General features: G+C 41.7%; 2 protein-coding genes across 3 annotated transcripts; one reads left to right on the top strand and one right to left on the bottom strand.

The window, feature by feature from the left end:
* Nucleotides 1-2,931: 2,931 nt before the first annotated feature.
* Nucleotides 2,932-16,357, top strand: cmtm4 (CKLF-like MARVEL transmembrane domain containing 4). 2 transcript variants are annotated; one of them, XM_061670148.1, is made up of 5 exons: nt 2,932-3,052; nt 3,141-3,607; nt 7,799-7,975; nt 13,460-13,558; nt 15,000-16,357. In XM_061670148.1, exons 2-5 carry the CDS (start codon nt 3,422-3,424, stop codon nt 15,162-15,164), a joined length of 627 nt encoding a protein of 208 aa, XP_061526132.1. In that variant the 5' UTR covers nt 2,932-3,052; nt 3,141-3,421; the 3' UTR covers nt 15,165-16,357. The 2 variants fall into 2 exon arrangements, with proteins under 2 accessions (XP_061526132.1, XP_061526131.1); XM_061670147.1 differs by lacking the exon at nt 2,932-3,052 and having other exon boundaries at nt 3,071-3,607.
* Nucleotides 16,358-16,991: 634 nt separating this feature from the next.
* LOC133399057 (cyclin-dependent kinase inhibitor 1C-like) lies at nt 16,992-19,385 on the bottom strand. Its single transcript, XM_061670151.1, has 3 exons — nt 19,028-19,385; nt 18,415-18,549; nt 16,992-17,212 (listed from the first exon to the last, which is right to left on the bottom strand). The coding sequence occupies exons 1-2, from the start codon at nt 19,281-19,283 to the stop codon at nt 18,425-18,427; spliced, it is 381 nt and encodes a 126-aa protein (XP_061526135.1). The 5' UTR covers nt 19,284-19,385; the 3' UTR covers nt 16,992-17,212; nt 18,415-18,424.
* Nucleotides 19,386-19,836: the final 451 nt, after the last annotated feature.

Here is a 19,836-nt window from a genome sequence, read left to right as displayed (position 1 = left end):
TGTTCTCAAATTTGTATTGGAACTGCTTCAGGCTCATGTCCCTATTGCATTTTACATCTGATTAATCACATCTATTGTCATCAGCAAATTTCCGTTCGCACAATCTATTTAGGTATGTCATCTCAATAAAATTTAATAAATATGTTAAAAAGATTTTTTAATGCACCTGTATATAATAAAACTCAGCTACCTCAAAGACTTTCTGCAGCTAGGTTGGCATTGCGAATGAGAATCAGTTCTTAATTGCCTCACCTGTATAAAGGGTTATGTTTTAAAGGTATCAAACATATTTGAAATATAGGTTAAGACTGGTTAGCACATCTGCCTCACAGATCTGAGGACCGGGGCTCAAATCCGGCCTCGCCTGTGTGGAATTTCCATGTTCTCCCCGTGCCTGCGTGGGTTTTCTCCGGGCACTCCGGTTTCCTCCCACATCCCAAAAACATGCGTGGTAGGTGGTAGAGTGAAGACTCTAAATGGCCCGTGGTGAATGTGAGTGTGAATGGTTGTTTGTTTCTATGTGCCCTACGATTGGCTGGCGACCAGTTCATGGTGTACCCTGCCTCTCGCCCAGAGATAGCTGGGATAGGCTCCAACACGCCTGCGACTCTATTGAAATTAAGCGGCACAGAAAATGGATGGCTGGATAGATTAAGACAAAAATAAGACTAACTTGAAAGCTTGAAATACTCGATCCAGTAGGTGTCTCGATAATGAGTAACATCACCCTCACTTGCTTAAAAAGATGGAAACACAAACCACATGGGCCACATGAACCTTTTGCTACCAGGAACTCAAAGTTTCTGGGCTGGTTGGTGGAAAAGCCCCTCTTGTGTCTTAATTTTACATAAACAACCATGTTGTTTCCTGTGTGTTACAAGGTCAATCTACTGCCACCAGTCACAGGATGCAGTACATAGGGGTGCAGATTCATGCAAGATCCATTAGTGTCAAACTCATTTCCATTCGGGCCACATCGTAGTAATGGTTCCCTCAGAAGTCACTGATGGTGTAGTGGTACACTCGCCTGACTTTGGTGCGGGCAGTGTGGGTTCAGTTTGCACTCAGTCAGTGATGGTGTGAATGGGAGTGCGAACGGTTGTCTGTGTCTATCTGTGTCCTGCAACTGACTGGCGACCAGTTCAGGGTGCAGTCCACCTTATGCCCAAAGCCAGCTGGGATAGGCTCCAGCGCCCCGTGACCCTGAACAGGATAAGCGGTCTTGAGAATTGATGGATGGTTCCCTCAGAGGGCCGTTGTGACTGAAAATCATGTCAGCTCAAAGTAATCAAGTCATTTTATTACATATACACAATTGCCCCTGCATTTCAATGTTATGTGTGTTAAATGGGCGGCACGGTGGAGACTGGTTAGAGCGTCAGCCTCACAGTTCTGAGGACCCGGGTTCAATCCCCCGGTCCCGCCTGTGTGGACTTTGCATGTTCTCCCCGTTCCTGCATTTTGATAACTTGTCATATTTTAATTTCATTTCACTGTTTGTTTTGAGTATAGCCTGGGTCCCACCATTTGGCTCAAATCAATAATCAAACCTATCCCCAAGTCTCAAAATAATGACCGGAGAGTCCCATTGAATTATAAGGGGATTAGTCTCTTTAGTTGTGTCGATAGACTTTACTATTCCTACTGAAAGGTTGTACACTTATTTAGAAGATGTTGATTTCTTGGCAGAACAGCAAAATTGATTTTGAAAGAAAAGAGCTTGTATTGAATACCTATATTCCTTGTCCGCAATAATACAGGTGAGAATACAAGGAAACTCAACATATGGTCTTTTTTTTAATTTTCAGGGTGGCACGGTGGGCGACTGGTTAGAGGGTCAGCCTCACAGTTCTGAGGACTCGGGTTCAATCCCCGGTCCCGCCTGTGTGGAGTTTGCATGTTCTCCCCGTGCCTGCATGGGTTTTCTCCGGGCACTCCAGTTTCCTCCCACATCCCAAAAACATGCATTAATTGGAGACTCTAAATTGCCCGTAAGTGTGAATGTGAGTGTGAATGGTTGTTTGTTTGTATGTGCCCTGTGATTGGCTGGCAACCAGTTCAGGGTGTACCCCGCCTCCTGCCTGATGACAGCTGGGATAGGCTCCAGCACGCCCGCGACCCTCGTGAGGAGAAGCGGCTCAGAAAATGGATGGATGGATGTGTGTTAAATGCATTGAAATTAAATTCAGAAGTAATGGAAAATACAACCAAATATATATATATTTTTCAATATATTTTAAGATGGGATTTGGCAAAAAGAAATCCTTGTAATATTTACTAAAAATGGAGGGAAAATGTTATAGTTTGGTATCGATTTTCTGACAAACAAATCCATTTCAAATCTGAAATGTAAAGGAGACACTAATTGCTTTAGTGGGCCACAAAAACATGTGGCGGGCCTGATCTGGCCCCTACGCCTTGGGTTTGACCCACCTTGGAAGTTCCCTTTGACCTTGTAATACCACACCAATCCATCGGATGGCGGTAAATGCTAAATAGAGTATATAAAAAGTACAGTACTGTAACGACCCAAAGACTTGGAGTGGAAAATGTATCCTTCGTAGATTTACACGACAAATAACAATGTACAAAATACGTGAAACCAAAGTAAGAATGCCCGGACTCACTTAAGTCACACGAGTAGCAAGCAATTGTCTTACAATTCTACCCAGGAAACAAAGATGAGTTTCCAGGCCTTCACTTGGAGGGAGTGCATGTGTTTTATATTAACTACGCAGGTATTGCCAATTGGAAAAGAGAGAAAAAGAAAAGCTGTCCGCCGCCGTGTGTTTCTTGGCAGAATTCGCGTTCGCAGACTGCTTGGGAGCACTCGAAAACTGTCGGAGAGTTTTCCTAAGTATGTGCAGCTTGTGAGGGGCGGAGACAAGGCTACCCAGCATCTAAAAGGAGCCTAGCCGCGCGGAGCTGTCTCAGTGCGGGCTGCAGATACCCGGACACCAGGCCCCAAGTTGACGCTAGCTAACAATGGACTTCGCACTCGGTGTCGGTCCCTCTGGGCCGTGATGGGCACAGAAACGGCTCGCTCTACCCGGTAGGCGTGTGTTTCATTTTCTTTCTTTCTTTTTTTTTTGCGCGCATTGTGGCACTCACTCTGTGGTGATGTGACTGTGGAAAACAAGTGACCCGCCTAATAGAGTTCCAAGTGCCTCTGTGGGAGGGAAGCGACAAGCAGGAAGCAACCCGGAGTGTCGACCTCCCTACCTCGGCGAACCCTCTATCGCCTCCCGGCGGGGCGGCTGTGAGAAGTGGACCTTTCTGCTCGTTTGCTCCGTCCCCCTCGTCGTTGTCGCGTCGACATGGTACAAGTTGGGCTTGTTGGCGCATAAAGACGACCGGCGCGGTTTGAAACATATTTGTTCAGTTGGACATCACAAGCCCTTGGGCACCGCGAGAAACCGCCATGAGGAACACCGAGGAGGCTGAGGGCTTGGACGGGGAGGCCTCCAACACCTCCATGATCTCCGGGGCCAGCAGCCCCTACCAGCCTACGACCGAGCCAGTCCACGCGAGGAGCTTTTGGGGGGCCATTCGGTGCAATGTGGACTACCTCAAGTCTTACTTTGGTCTATTCAAGGCAGTCGAAGTGGTAAGTTGTGTTTTACTGTCCGCCAGATGATTTAAAGACTCCCCAAAGTGGTCTTAATGAGTAACGACGTACCATGTGTCCATAAATTAGCAACTAACATATGGTCACCGTGGATTTAGACTACCCAGTCGGCGCTCAAGTGATGGATTAAGTTAATACTCCCAAATAAAACTAGAAGAGACATTCTGGTCAGTGTCTTGTCATGCTGAATGACTTTATCGCTGGCGTGATGATTACACGCTATCAGTACATTACCACCGTATACAGTATGTAGTTTGAGGTTGAAAGATGTTACTCTATGCTCTCTCAACAGTTTGATGATTAATCGTATAAACCCGTTTCTAATATTGCTTCCTGGAAATTTTTTATTTCGATGGAGTTTATGCACCTGTCTGACTATGATACTCAGGTGAACATCCCGATTGTGATAAATGTCTTGGTGTATGCTGTGCAATACGCCCATTCTATTGTCCACATAAACAGTTTGAAGGAAACTATCAGGCACCACAGTGTGTAAATTGAAAAGCAGCCGCTAGAAAACACTAAAGTCTTCACAATCTGACTTGTGCGTCATCTCCTATGTGGACAGTGTTGTATTGTTTTTGTGCAAGTAGCCACTATCAACTTCGGAAGCCCGCAGCTACAGTATGATATTTAACCTGCGTGTTTATTTGAAAATATGAAAATGGGCTTTTATTTTGAACAATTCCACCTTTGTGAGTACCCTTTTCTGTTCCAGCATAATTGTGCTTAGTGGACAAACAAGGTCCATAAATGCATGGTTGGATGAGTTTGGTGTTGAAGAACTTCAGAGCCCTGACCTCCCCAACAAATTCCAATGGGATGATTCGAACTACAACAGAGGAATGTGGTCCTCCCTTCCCGTCTTCACAGAACAATGTTTTTCTCTATTAATGGACCAAAAAATGACCACAATCAAAAAAAGAAAAGAAAAGGGGAGTCCATATTCTCTTCAATTTGTTTCTTGTAGGTCTCATTACCTGTTGTAGTATATATATATATATATATATATATATATATATATATATATATATATATATATATATATATATTTTTTTTTTTTTAACCTTTTAAGTGGGCCACCAGTGAATCTCGTGGAATGTAAATCACCTATCTTAACAAAAAGTGTTTGCAGTTAAACATCAGCAAATGTGCCCTCATTACAAACATTCTATATTCTGAATGATCTGGTCTTCTTTGATAGATATTTCTGTATAAGCGAGTCATAAAGTATATCTCCTTCACAAACGAGGACAGTTGAACGCCATCCAAGTTTGCATTTGGTATGTTAGTGGAAGCCCGCAAGTCTCACTGCCAGATGGTTTTTCTTCCTTAGCTGGCAGTTTTACTGCTTCATTCTGTAAATGCTTATACTCCGTCCCAAATAGGGTCATGTAATTATATCCTGTGCCTAATGAAGGACAAAATAAAGTGAATGGCGGACAAGTCATTGATAATCAAACTGTATGAACTCAGTTGGTGCTAAGAGGTTGGAGATGTATTAGTAGAGTGTTGATATCTAGAGAACTATAGTGTTTGCTGCAGAAAGTCATCTTCCATGGGTGAATGGTAATGCATGCTTTTGCTGGACTTGTACTGACAGTTCAGACAGACTATACTGTATTGTATCCACAGACTATATACTGTACCACCCAACCCCCCTCTGACCACCACCTTCTGTCACGTGAAACCTGACCATGTATTGTCTTGAACAAAGCTTAAGCGATATTCAGATTGTTCCCCATTCACTGTTGGGAATTTCAGTACACTAATCATTTGCCTTCCCAGCACCTTTGGAAAACTATTGTGACAAATCATACTGAAATATTGTGCTCTAGATGTAATGAACTTTCCAGATGGTCCCAAATGTCTGTGAGCACTTCCTGCTGAGAGAGGCACTGCGGTCGCTTTGGGTTGAAATGTTACTTATTCAGCTCTGGGAGGGAAAAATAAAGAATTTTGTGCAGGCATGTGGGGAGAAACTCATGCCATGGACTGCACATTCACCTTATCCTCTGTGGTGAAATTGAACCTGCACTCAAGCTAGCAATGGTTTCCAGCACACAGACTGTGGGTTGCTGCTTAAGCACTCCCACACTACCACTTTTGGGGCATTTTTTTGTTTGTTGTGTTTTGTATGCACAGGAAGTCTTTTGTTTTCACATTTCCCCAAAAGCTTTGGTGTCTAAAATGATAACAACAATCTTGACACACAAGTAGTGAGAGGGAGGTTTTGTGTGATTATGCATTTGCACAGACTGTGTAGGGGTGAAGGTGAACATCTAATCGTTACTTACGAGCTTATCTAATATGGAGCTTTGTGGCCCCTCCTTCTCATCCTACTGTTAGGCAGCTCGACACCTGCTACACGGGGACTTTTGGGGAAGCAATGGTTTTTCTCTCATAGACATGACATCATCCCTAAGCATTTGCAGCCTTGGACTCTTGTTTGGGTGTAACCCCTTTTGGTTGTAGCAGGCAAAAACGGCATCCAGCTCCATGCTTTGATAAATTGTTGTTGGATTGCTTGCATTCTTACCCCCAGCCAAGCCAGTTAGGTTGTCTGTGTTTTGTTGCAAGATTACTCTGAATGACACAGTGAGCAGAGTGCAGGCAACACTATGGCTTTTCCAGAGGAATAAGAAATTGTTTTATTGGAAATCTGAGTGAAATATGAATCCTTTTGAGTATATTTTGTATATTCTTGGAATTATTTTTGTGATTTTTAATTTACAACAGCCCTAAGGGGTTGGATAATGTTGGGAAGTACTGTTTTTTAAATTCAAAACCCATACGCATGCATAGTTAATGCTGAACCTGTTAAACTTTCAACGCAAGTTCATTGTTCTACAATGTCAGACGTAGTTGAGGCGGGATGTTGCTGTGGTGTTTTGCTTCGTTATGTTGAATCTCTGGGTTTTGGATCGCACTCACCCAGCCAATAATCTGCATGCGGTTTTGCCGGGCCTTCAATGGCAAAAGAACACCTAAATAGTGGAATTCCTCTCATACTGTGGTTTGTTGATGTCTTTGCTGGTGGAAGGCATCCACACGGGCTGCCAGGAGTGGACTCGTGAGATGGGTTCATGGCCTCTGGTCTATTCATAGGATAATCTCTTCATCATCAGGACAGCCCAGAATTTCTGAACAAACATTCACAAATGGTGCAAGTTTGAGTTCCCTTTATGCTGAAAAACTGTGCATGCTATTTTTTTCTGTTACACTTCAAGTTTGTTTTTTTTACCCTCTCCAAACTCAAACTACAGAATAGTCAGTCAACACTAGTGAATAGTCCCTGCGAATATCAGCGATGGAAAATTAGCTAAAAATTGTTCTGAAAACATGTACCGCTTTTACCTTTTGAGCAAAGGTAGCATCCATTTTAATGCCACTTTGTAGTTAGGCCTATTACTTTTTGTTTCCAGATCAAATCGTGAAATACTTTAGCAACATGATGTAGTTGACGCCAAATTCAATTATTGTATTGACTTACCTTAAAAAAAATACTATAAAAATAAACATTCATTGATAAAAATTTTTTGTTGCTTGTTAGTTTTTCCTTTTTTTTAATGCAATGCATACAAACAGATGGAATTTTACATTAAGACTAAGCTTTGTTTCATACCAAAACCATGTATTGCCTTTAGATGATGATGCAAACATTACCTTAATATTAAACTAACTGGATAACGATTTACCATTGTAAATCATTAGCTAGTTAGTATAGGTCTAAACATGGTTAGCCAATATGTGAAGAATGTGTAACCTTTTTATAAAAAAGAAAAAAAAAAAGTCAACTCAGTAGCTTTTCCCAAAAGGTATTGGAACAACTTTGTCAAAATTCAACTAACTTTTCACACTTTAAAATACTTGGTGCACATGGTAAGCTACTTTTTCGCCACAGTTGGTAAATAAGGTAGCCAAAGTTTTAGAAAAATCTCAAATTAAAATCTCCCAGGCTGTTTCAAAGAAAAATATCTGTCAATGTTTTTTTGTTAACGCTCTAGCATGAGACCTCGTTAGATTGTACAGAGGTAAATCATGTTGTAGACTGTGCATATGATCTCAATTGTATCAGTAATTATCGTTTTATTGGTAATGTATCCTGATATTGCCCATCTCTTTCTTAGTATGTTAACTGTCCCTCACCTTTGATCCATCTCCCTCTAGGTCCTGTCAGTTATTGGGTTCATCTGCATAGAAACCATCATGATGTGTTCCCCATGCAGTGGCGTCTACTTCTTCGAGTTTGTCAGCTGTACTGCCTTTGTGGTCACAGGCACACTCTTGGTGATTTTCTCTCTCAACCTGCATACCAAAGTGCCTCACATCAACTGGAACCTTACGGTTGGTACACAAGTCATCACAGGTGCCGCAGGCACCAACCGTTGCATGCTGTGCAGAGGCAATGTACATCAGGATATTTGTATTTTATGCTTACAGTGATGTTGGGTATAATCATGCTACATTGAGAGCCACGCATTAGTACATTATGATTCATCTGCTTTTATTTTACCCGGTAATCCATTTTCAAGCCTGCTTTGTGGATATTAACAACACATCAGCCACATTATTGTGTATGCTTTTGCATCCAGAAGAACCTCATTGTTTTGTGATATTTACAGTGGAACACTGGATCACTAACTTAATAACATATTGAGATTGTGATCTGAGGTTCCACTGTACCGAACTTATTGACTTCCAACTGTTCGTGAACCGAAGCAATTTTTCCCATTTGGAATTATGCCACAGAACCAAGTCCCCCTGCACAGACAGAAGTTTCATTTAGACAAGTAGTGTTATAGAGGCATCTATAGGAAAGTATACACCTTTTGCTGGGGGCGTGTGAATTACTCGCAGATTTTAACTATTCACAGCAGGGCTTGTTCCCCTCCTGATTAGCGTGTAAAGGGAACATTTTTAGGATCCTCCATAGGCAAGGTTGTAAAGAGTCTGAAGGGTGGTGAGAGGCCCTTGGGAGCCAGTGTCAGTAAAACATGCAGTTTCAGCTGTAAATAAATGAGCTGTTTGGTTTTCTTTACACTGCTTGCATTTTACTTTTTTCCCCAAACACACAAGATGGTGTTGTCTGAGCAGCATGGAGTGGAAAATAGCTTCTAGCTATAATTCCAGAAGCCACACAGCTTACATGTCATAGTTGAGCAGTGGATGTTAAGCCAGATGCCCAGATCCAACTGTAGCTATCAGATGGCCTTATAACTTCATTGGTAGGCTGTTATGCCTCAAGCAAGGACAAATGGTATTCATTTGGCCTAAATGTTTTTTATTGTTTTTTATTTTTATTTTTTAAAGTTGTTTACTGACTGACTGTGAATTTAGAGAAATGGGCACCTGAGCTGTGACCAGCAGCATTCATATAATTGAAATCCTCAGGTTTCATTTATTTTTTTTCTCAAACATTTCTTTACATTCTATCATTTACTTTTCTCCTGTGGTTTGCTGGACTGTCTGGTCATGGCCTAATGTGGTTCCCACTCACTCACTGTAGGATAATTACACCTAACTGAACTGAAGAATAATCATGATTTATTCATCAACAGGCACAAGTCCAGTAAGGACTCACCCACTCTTTTGTGTCCTTAAAAAGTAGGTGAGTCCTTACTGGACTTGTGGCTGTTCAGTCTTCTATTGTAATGATTTTCATGAAAACAGAAAAGAAGTTTAATTTTGTATTGTAGCTACACCACTTTTAGGTTTTAATCCTGTTTTTTTTTTTTTTTTTTTTAACCTTGTTGGTAGCTTACAACCACTCTTACTCCCCCTTCACTCATTTCAAAGTAATGCTCGATGCGGCCATTGTACTTACTGAGCAAATTCTGCACGAGGGTTTTGAGCATATGATTATGTGCTATGAGACTCCGTCTCGTCAATTTCACCCTTTTATAGTGTCTTTGGCAGTGCTTCTGGGAAAAGCCAGGTCCTAAGCCCTCCACTCCAGCCCGTTCTACGTAGAAATAACAGCATGCCCCACAATGTTGGTGACGTATTTTAGACGAATGTGGTGCTTTTGCATAAATAATGGAAGCTGATTAAAACTGTCAATTAAATCACGACTTTAGGGAAAAATTAGGCGATACTAAGGGGAAAACAATTGATTGATATGAAATAAATTTATATATATATATATTAAAAAAAAAAAAAAAGAACTCAATAACTGTCGACTCGTTGCGGACACATTCAGCACGTTTACATACATGCATGCATTAATTAGGTTCCCAGAGTACACGCACTAGGTTTAATTCAATCTTTGGCCCAACTACAGTTGCCTTTCAAGTGGCATAGGTGCTCCTTTCAGCTAGTTTAACAACACCACTGGTTTGTTGCTACTGGCTAACTGGACAAGCCAAATATTAAAAGGGGCAACTTTATAGCGCTGTATAACCTGTAAGATATAAATCAATCAGACTTTATTCATATAGCCGTTCATGCTTTAAAATATAGTGCAAAGAAAGCAAACAAACCCATTGCCACAGATGCACACATGCAAAAAATATATATATAAAATCATGGAATGCTCATGGAGGGTTTCAACACAATACTTCTGCCCACTTTCTCTACTACTTGACAGAACTATTGTACGCTGGTCAAAAATTAAGACTGGTAAAATAATCTATTAAATGGATTCTGATGGTTTACTTTGAGTCGAGGATTTGAAAACAAACTGTCGGCTCTGCACGCCATTATTTTAAATACAATCGATTGTTCATATTTTATTTTTAAATTGCTGTGTATGAATATTCTTACTTGAAAAAATTGTTTGTTAAAACTGAAGTGGTCTTTGAACTTATGGATTATATTTAATACTTTTAGGGTGACCTAAGAAGCACTGCTGAAAAGGTTATTTACTCTTTTTGTTTGTGTCATGGACTAAAAGAATCCAGGTGAATTGTTTTATTTTTTTTATTCAAATGTAAATAGATAAATGCGTTATTGTATAAAAATACATGTTTAGTCACAGTGTCACAGCTCAAACATAACACTACTTTTTAAACAGATGTTTTCCTTCAATTTACAGTATACGGTATGCTTTAAATTGTTGATGTCGTATGATGTCGGTCTAACGCCACCCCAGCTCCCTTTTTTTTTTTTTTTTTTTTTTTTTTTTTTTTTTATAAAGTAAATGCTTTTATGGTCAGCCGCAGACTCTAGTATGTTCAGAAAGCTGGCTTGAATATTCCATGCAGTAATGAAAGTTTAGTGTAGACTGTACATGAGAGAGGAATTTGGTTTTCAGTTGAAGTCCGGTTGTGTTATATCTAACTTTCAAAAAGTCATACGGTCATATTAAGGCGTGCATTTTTAAGAGTGCTTTCAATGGCTTTAATCATACATGCAAATCAGTCGCCTTTCGGCGAAATTAATTTAGAACTCAAAATAGGCCATTTACGTTAATCGTATAGATCCGATGAGTTTTTCTCCTTGGGACGCTGGCAGCTAGCGGTAACGGTACTTTTACTCCGTTACAATGTCTAAAATGTCGCTCGCTACTTTTATCAATTATTGCTTATTTATCAGCTATTTCGTGCGCGAGACTACAAATTCGACTTCTGCATTGGCCGCTGTTTGCGTCATCTAATTTAAGCGCTAGTGATGTTTAAGTCTAGTTCACCAATCAAACGACAAAAGAAAGTCACATGACCTCACACAACATCAACACAAGATAAGCCAGCCCGGCTGCTCGTCCTGCCTAAATGGCAACCATTTTGGGAAGGTCGTCGTTACCATGAAGGAAACGGTGCGCTTCTCTTGTTTTACATTGAGACATTTAAACAAAAACAACAGCTTTCATGTATTGTAGTATTCGTCTGGCACTTTCTGCCTAAACGTGGACATTTCAGCTCACTTATAACTTGAGAAAACACCTTGCAGTAAATTTCTAGGTTTTCTTATATATTTCTTTTAATTTTTAATTTTTTTAATTTTTTTTTTTTAATTTTTTTTTTTTTTTTTTGCTATTTACTCAGTACTTGAGGAATTATTTCACTGTGTATTTTTACTCCAAGTTTTTCGGGAGGGCTACTTTTACTTGAGTCACATTATTGTCAAGTAACAGTATTCTTCCTTTAGGACAATGTTTGGCTACCCTACCCACCTCTGGAGCGGACATCCTCTATTGCTACTCTTATGTTTAAGCAACATTTTTGCTCATCAGATCAGCCAGTGTCATATTTGTTGCACTGGTCTTTTGTATTTTCGCCTTGAGGTGCTGTGGGTCGTGACCCAGGTTGCGGTCCCAGCGGAACTGCGAAGCACACGCAACATTGGCGACGAGCTGATCCGCTAGTATATCTTGTATTAGGAAACATACCTACAATTATCTAATTAGTTTACCGATGTTAATGTTAAATGTATTAAGCGACGTTAGGAATTATGTCACAAACTTCAAATTCAGAAATGGCCAATAAAAATGGAAAAATACTGTACCTAATATTTTCCTGGAGGATGCATTTTGGATTAGCCTTTGAAGTTGGTAAGAGGCGAGGGGATACCCAAGCAATTCATTCACAAGTTATTTGTCACAATAAGTGAGTGGCCTCACACCCAGCGACTAAGTCCAAGGGGTGTGTCTGCGGACACATGCAAGTGAATTGACACCGATTTGCATGAACAATGACTGACAGAAGTGTGCTGAAATTGCTGTGCCTGCACCGCAGAGGCTGAGGACCCCACCCAATCAGGGATTGGGCCCAGGAGTTCACCCGAGAGCAGCCCGGTGGATGGGACAGGTCCCACCTTGAGGAACCCAGGGCGGTTCACTGGCCCCACCGAGGCGTCCCGAAAAGCAGCCACCCGGAGGAGGCCGCAGAGACCCAATGCCATCACCCAAGTCCCTCCTCCCCCAATCCCCAGGAGAGCGAGACGCCCCTCCCAACCCGCAGGGCCCACAATGTAGCCAGTCCCCGCCTAGCCCGAGGGCGAGACTGTGTCCCTTGTTTGATGGAAAGGAGGGCGGATAGGGGTGAACAGTAAAACTGTGCGAACAGTAATGCGGGACACTGTTCCCGCATTAAAGGAATACAGATACTCCTTTCTGCTTGACCTAACGGCCAAACAGGGGGCGGGGGGTGGAAAGTTCACGTAGCGGCACTGACTGAGGACTGGACTCAACCAGAGAGCCAGTGGTTTGGTCTGGTCTGGTGTTATTTAACGTTTTACAGAGTGTCAGGTTGGGCGAAAACATGGAATGTGTGAGAGTGAACTGACTGGATGTGTAATGTGTTTGCTTCCTCACATAAGACGTCTTAAGGACCCTCAAAAATTAGACTAGATCCTGTTTAACTGCTTGGGTGTGTCAAATGGAACTGTGGGTGGGGGTATGCCCAGTTTTTGTGCTAAGTAGGGTATGGTTTGGATTACTTCCATCATTATGAGTCCATATTATTGGGTTACTGATTAAACCACCCTGGTGTGACATTGTGAATTACTTCCCAGCGTGTGACCACTTGTCATTGCAGTTGTGCGAATCTATTGTGTCGTATGACAACAAAAAGCATGCCAGTGATAATTTAAATCAGGCAGGCAACCCCCAACACAGAATACCATCATTAACCCCAAACTGTCTTAAAATAGGAAAGGAACACATGTAAAGGAAGTAGCTCTCATTTTCTCTCCCGTGGGGGATAGTCTTTGTCTGCAATATGAGGTGTTCCCTAATTTTGAACTATGTACTTCCTTTTAAATGGACTATAATGAAGCAACAGGGGTGCAATCTGAGTGGTTATTATAGCAAACCAAATGGTTTTTCTTCTGTTGCAGTCACAACAACTGGCTAATTCACAATGTGTATGATGTTTTTGTGTGTTCCTATAGGATTTGGGTAACACGGCAGTTAGTACCTTCCTCTTCTTCTTGTCATCCCTCGTGCTTGCTTGCTTAAACCACAACAGTGGAGCTGAAATAGCTGCAGTGGTAAGTAAGTGGGCTCAGGCTCATTGCTGTGCACACGTCGAAATGTGATGCAAACCTAAGAGGGCAAAATATAGGGTGTGCGTACATCAATTCCCTCTGCAACTTAACACATTTATTACAAAAGCAAATCGGTAAGACATGTAAACACAAACGCAATGTTCAGCGCAATCGATTCTGACTTTGATACTATACATTTATAAAGTACCTTGATATCAGTACTGAAATTATACCCTGGGAAAAACCTAAAATGTCATTAAAAGCAGTGGATCATAAATGGTAAAATATGGAACTTCAACTAATTTAAAATGATTATAAGGCAATGGGAGGATATCAAAGTTAAAATATTTTATTCTTTCCTCTGTTGTATTGTTTAGATAATAGCTTCAGTAGTGAAACTATGAGCACGAGGTATACTGAGTCACTTGTGACGTATACTGTACTTTGTATTTAAAAGTACTGTAGTATTGAGCAGGTTGATAGTCTTTCCAGGCTTCAAGTTAGTTATTTTATACATGTGCATTAGTTAAGGCGAGACACGCTGTTCCTTCAGAACAGCCATAATTCCCCGCATGTAATCTGTTGCGACGTGAGTTCCTTCTATGCTGAAGAGCGATAAATTGCGTACAATTGTTTCCTGTGTCTTCATTAATAATTATCATACTAGAAGATAAGTATACTGTGTGACACTCTGGACTTCTCCCTTTGTTGTTAGACGGTTTATAATTACCATAACATCGGTGTTAATTTCAGATGCATGTCTATGCCGGTTATGTTTCATGCGGTTTGCTAATGGTTTCATATTACTGTATGTTAGCATTAAGGTAGCGACTGTTCGTTCTTTATTTTTGTTTTACATCCAAGTGGAGCTGGGAGTGACAAATAGAGCTTGAAGCAAGCATGTTTTGCTTGTTATTTGGAGAATTGTTTGCCATCTGTCAAACTGCACACAGCCACACTGCTGGGGAAACAAAAAGGGTACTAAAAAGATGCGGTGTAGTACGGTCTTTGACCGGATACTGCTGCGGTACTCTTTTAGTACCGGTACAATGTGCAACTCGAGTTTGTGCTACCAGGACCAGGGTGCAACATCAACACTGGCCCATTAGGGCCAGTATGGCGCTGTGTCGGGCTACCAAAATGCTACAGATGCTGGCCTGACCAGGCCAGTACAAATTTCATGGATACATAAATAAATTGGCGTGTTTAAAGAGCACTCATAACTGAAAAGTTGCCTGTCAATACAAAGCAAAAAAATAAAAAAGACCAAGCGACAGCTCGTAGCCATTTGCCTGCCTAAACACAAATGTGCATCATTAAATATTTGTACTGCAAGTGCAATAATCTAAATTAACTTCCACTTGTTTCATGAACAGCTTGTCATGTTTAGTTTCCCACTCAAATTGTGCATTGTTATTCACTTCCTAGTTCCTTTTGTGTACAGACCTTTGGCTTCCTGGCTACAGTTGTGTATGGCCTAAACACTTTCCTGGCGGCACGGCGATGGCGCCGTGGCAACGGGACTCAGAGAGCGGCTCAGAGCAACGAGTACATGCGAGCGCGCACGGCCTCTCGTGGAGAAATGGAGGCCCGGCCCGAACTTGCGTGATCTCAGTGTAAATCACATGACTGACAGCTGACAGAGGCATAGCACCTCTAGTGGAACCACCAGCTCAACTCGTGCGTTGGCTCAACATCACAACACTTTGGCTCTGCTTCCTGCTCTCATTCCTGAGCCACAGATGTGCTCTCTGGTTTTGTTTACCTGGAATCCAGTATAAACAGTCCACAATAAAGACGGCTCACTGAAGTAATGGAAACTGTAAAGGTTCCACCCCGTGTGTGACTCCACATTTAAATTGAGGATGACCTCCATGGCGGTCGAAACAGGCTCACCTCGCTACAGCGGCACACAAACCTGTCTTTTCCTAATTTTGGACTTTTCCAAGTGTTGCGTCTCACTGTGAAGTAGTCGCGAAGAAACGTTGAGCTGTTTGAGTGGCTTTTGTGTCTTCTCTGTCAGCGGTGATGATAAACCGCCAACCTGTTACTACAGATCAGTATCACAGCGTGACTGTTCCGTTCTCTACTGACACCATCTGTTGGCCAGACAAGACTGATATAGTGTATTTAATCTCTAAAGAGTGCTCACGCTGATTTAGCTGATTTCGTCGTCTTGACGGACTGCCTTTTAATCAGTGACGTTTAGCCACTAAAATAACTTTTCTGCGTGCAATCTGTCTATGTTTAGCTGAGGTTACTTCTCCTTTTCGAACTTGAATTCTGTGCATTTATCTTTAGACAAACATGGTTCTTGCCTTTTCTTAATCCATGCTATTCATGTTAGTTTGATAGCACTGTGAGTGAATAATATGAGGCAAGGATGTCTGATTTTTTTTTTTTTTTTTTTTGGTCTCCCTTTTGCACATGTCAAATGCTTTATAAAGTGATGACATCTTGTTATAAACACACACACAGTCCAAGTCTGTATCACATAGTAGTGGCTGCTCTATACTGCATCCAAGGTGTTAGTACACAGTTTTCATTCTGACCACATTCAGATGACAATCAAGTGTGCATCACTGTAAGCACTTTCATGTGCTAGGTCTATCATAGAGGGTTGGTGTAATGTTTTTGTCTTTTGCTCTGATGCTGTGTGATATTTTTTGGCATTTTCTTTTCAAAGCAGTTTTCAGTATTTTGGCTCAATCTATTTAAAAGTTGTATAGTATAAGTTTATAATCAAACCTCAGTCATACCTTGTTTCCTTGACACTCCATTAAAGCTTTTAGGGCAAACTGACTTGAGAGTGAAGGTACTGTACTTGTACTCGACATTGTACAGTAGGCCCAGGTCAAAGAATTTGCTGGTCGACTGTACGTTTAGGATTTACTTTTTCTAAAATGTACTTCAGTGACCTTAGTGCAGTCCAGATCTGTGTGCCTGTGACACACACAAAACAAAAACTACACACAACCATTCCACTCTTTCTATTTTTATCCATACACAATATATCCTTAATACACCCAGAATCACTTCAGGTATTTATTATGCATTGTTTATTATGTTATTGAACTAATTGTACCAAAGACAGGGTGTTGTCATGCCCCCCGCTGAACCAGTACTCTGCACCAAATGTTATGCTAGCGTCTTTCTTGATTCAATATTTTAGCATAAAAATGAGCACAGAGGACACAGGACTTGGGCTGAAAAAAACCCAATTAGAGAATTATATCATTGACCACAATTAATGGCCTTTATGCGGTTTAACTGGTTTATTTTTAATATTGTTGTTAGGCTGCAGATTAATGCATCATCCATGTATACTTTATCCATTTTAACTACAGCATTAGAACCAGGCTGGGGCGCATGGAGGGGTGTGTTAAATACAATTCAAATACTACTACTAATAAAAAATATACACAACAGATTTGGTCATTTGAGGAAAATGTTTTAATAAAGAACTAAATTATATATACACATCTTATACTGCGTCTTTGTAACAAAGTATGTTGAATAACATGCTATAATAACAGTATCAAACAGTTTATTTAGTGCAGTGCTTAGACTAATTGCCATAATCAATCTGCAGATGCAGATGGATTCCATTTTAGTATAACTTTGCTGGAACACGTGCCTTTGAGACCAACACATCTACTGTGGGAGAAATAGAGAAAAAGAACAGTATTAATTCATCGGCAACTAATTACAGTGAACCCCCGTTGATTAACTATACCAAAACACACCGAATTGCAAAATTTTCAGTAAAACCTAACAACTATTCATTGTAAAGCCCACCTATTTTCAGCCAATCTATCTGTGTATTTGTGTGCTCTTTCTGCAATGCCTAAAATGACGCACAAATGCCCTGCTAAACACCCTATTAAAGGAGGAGTTGTTAGCGCTGGCCACCGGTTGCCAGCCGGCCGGCTTGACAGTGAACAACACCTTGGAAGATGGAAGATTTCAGAGGAGTTCCGACAAGCTGAAGGAGAAAGAAATGAGGTCATTTCTCAAGACGATGCTGGGTCAATTTTGGAATTCAACTGCTGGGTTGACACTAGCGGTGTCCCTACTTTTTCACTTCCGCTCCAATACAGATATCGCAGCCTTTAAGTTTTGACCGATACCAATATTGGTCCGATCAACAATAATCATACATCCTGTACTTATTTTGTAGTATGGAATGTTAGTAAAGGCTTGATCAAGTGATCTTACTTGTAAACAGAGAACAATAATCCTCGTTGGGATCGCTGTTCCTGCTGTGCACGTCTTGACCTCTGAGGGGCAGTGTGGTGCACGCAATGAGATACAGAATCTGAAGAGTATTTGCCAGAGAGTATTGTTATATTACCTGTTTGTATATGACTTATAAAGCGCCTGTGTACCAATATTCATTATTTTGAGAAATAAAAGTGCTGCGAGTTGAGTACCTGAAGAAAACCCTCACAGACCCTCATCCGCAACCATATACCATACCGCAACCATAGTGAGGAAAAATGGTACGGAAAATGGAAAGATGGATGGATGGATGAACCCAAACAGCAGAGTCACATTCAACCCATTTTGGGCTACACAATCCCAACCCAACACACAGGGAGGGTCACACCCAAAACCCAGCCGGTTTACACTATCCTATCCCAGCTATCTTCGGGCGAGAGGCGGAGTACACCCTGAACTGGTCGCCAGTCAATCGCAGAGATACACTCATTTGCCATATTTGTGTTAGCATTTTATAGGGGGGGGGGGGGGGGGTCCACTACTCACTATTTACATCGATGCTTGGTCCGAGGCGAGGGATAGCGAGGGTTCACTGTATCTTTCTTATTGTAATATAATATATGGCACAGAATCCTTACTTGTAGTATATTAATTGTGTGAGCTCTTGACTGGAAACCTTCTCAGTGTCTTCTTGTTTGGGCCAGGGGTGACTTCAGCAGGACGCTTGTTAGACGAGCAGATCTCCTGTTCGGTCTCCACAGTCTCCTCACACACTGAAAAATAACAACAAAAAAAGGTATTTCATCTTCGTTGTTGAGCGAAGGCAGCTCAGTGGAACGGTGGGTAGTGTGGTTATAGCATCTGGCTCACAGGTTCGATTCCCAAAAGCGTTCAGTGAGCTTCAAGTTTATTTGGTATGCGGTAAAAGCGCTTAAGGCTTTGTGGGATCACATCTGTGTGTACAGCCGATAAGTTTACAACTTAAATAAGTGTAACCCGAGGATTCCCGGTCGGCCGTTCATCAAAGGGCGTATGACAAGCGGCACAGCACGTGACCATTTTGTGACGACAGGGCGAGCGCTTCTCGGAGAGAAAACACCAAAAGCAAGGTTTTCTCAAATGAACGACGTAACATGTTACTTACTAAGCTAGCTCAGATGGCCTACGTCACGAATAACAAGCTTTTTTTTTTTTTTTTTTTTTTCCGGACAGCACACCGTGCATGAAAGCTTCCATAACGGGTGTACATACCCGGCCTGGGAGAAGAAGACTTGTCGTTGTCCCAGGAGGATTCGTGGTAAAAAGCTGCGGTGTGCTCCACGGGCTGTTTCTCCCACTGCAACCTGCCGGGCAGCGGCGTCTCGGTCTGGAAGCTGAAATTCCAGCGCAGGTTGTCCTCCTGGATACTTTGGCGGAGCTTCACTTCTAACTCTCGGTCCACCCGCTCGCGGTTCACAATGCCGAACAGGTCTCTGCGTACCGACCTTCCCAAAACGACGGTGTCCATTTTCGCTGGAGTCGACGAAAAGCCGCGGCAGCTTTTTTGATGGAATGTGTCGAGCCGAGGAGCCGCACGCTGCAATTGAGAGCGCAAAGCACGCCATTGGCTGTGGCATTGACGTCACAAAGGAAAGGTTGGAGCCAATCAGCATGCTGTGTGCGGCCGCGCTCACTCAGTGCAAGCGCGCGGTATTATTACAAAATGGATTGTTTTCACATAGATTGGGAATTTAACTTGTACAGCGCTGTTCCTCAGTTATAGACACACACAAAAGTTTGCTGCTCTCTATGAAAAACAGCAAACGTTTTCTGTGTTTAGGCTGGTGTGCTGGCAATATTTTTCATTGTAATTAGAATATTGGACATTTATTGTAATTGTTTCACCTAATTACTTATGATGGGGAGTCAGAAGCAATGAAATGACATTTAAAACTACATTCTAATATTTGTCTCATGAAATTTGATTAGTTTATTACCAACGGGGCAGCACGCTGTTGTACTGGTTAGTACGTCTGCCTCACAGTTCTGAGGACCGGGGTTCAAATCCCGGCCCCTCATGT

The sequence above is a fragment of the Phycodurus eques genome, chromosome 2 (genome assembly GCF_024500275.1).
Source record: "Phycodurus eques isolate BA_2022a chromosome 2, UOR_Pequ_1.1, whole genome shotgun sequence".
Lineage (NCBI taxonomy): Eukaryota > Metazoa > Chordata > Actinopteri > Syngnathiformes > Syngnathidae > Phycodurus > Phycodurus eques.
Note: the sequence above shows the minus strand (reverse complement) of the source record. Positions and strands in the feature narration are given on the sequence as shown.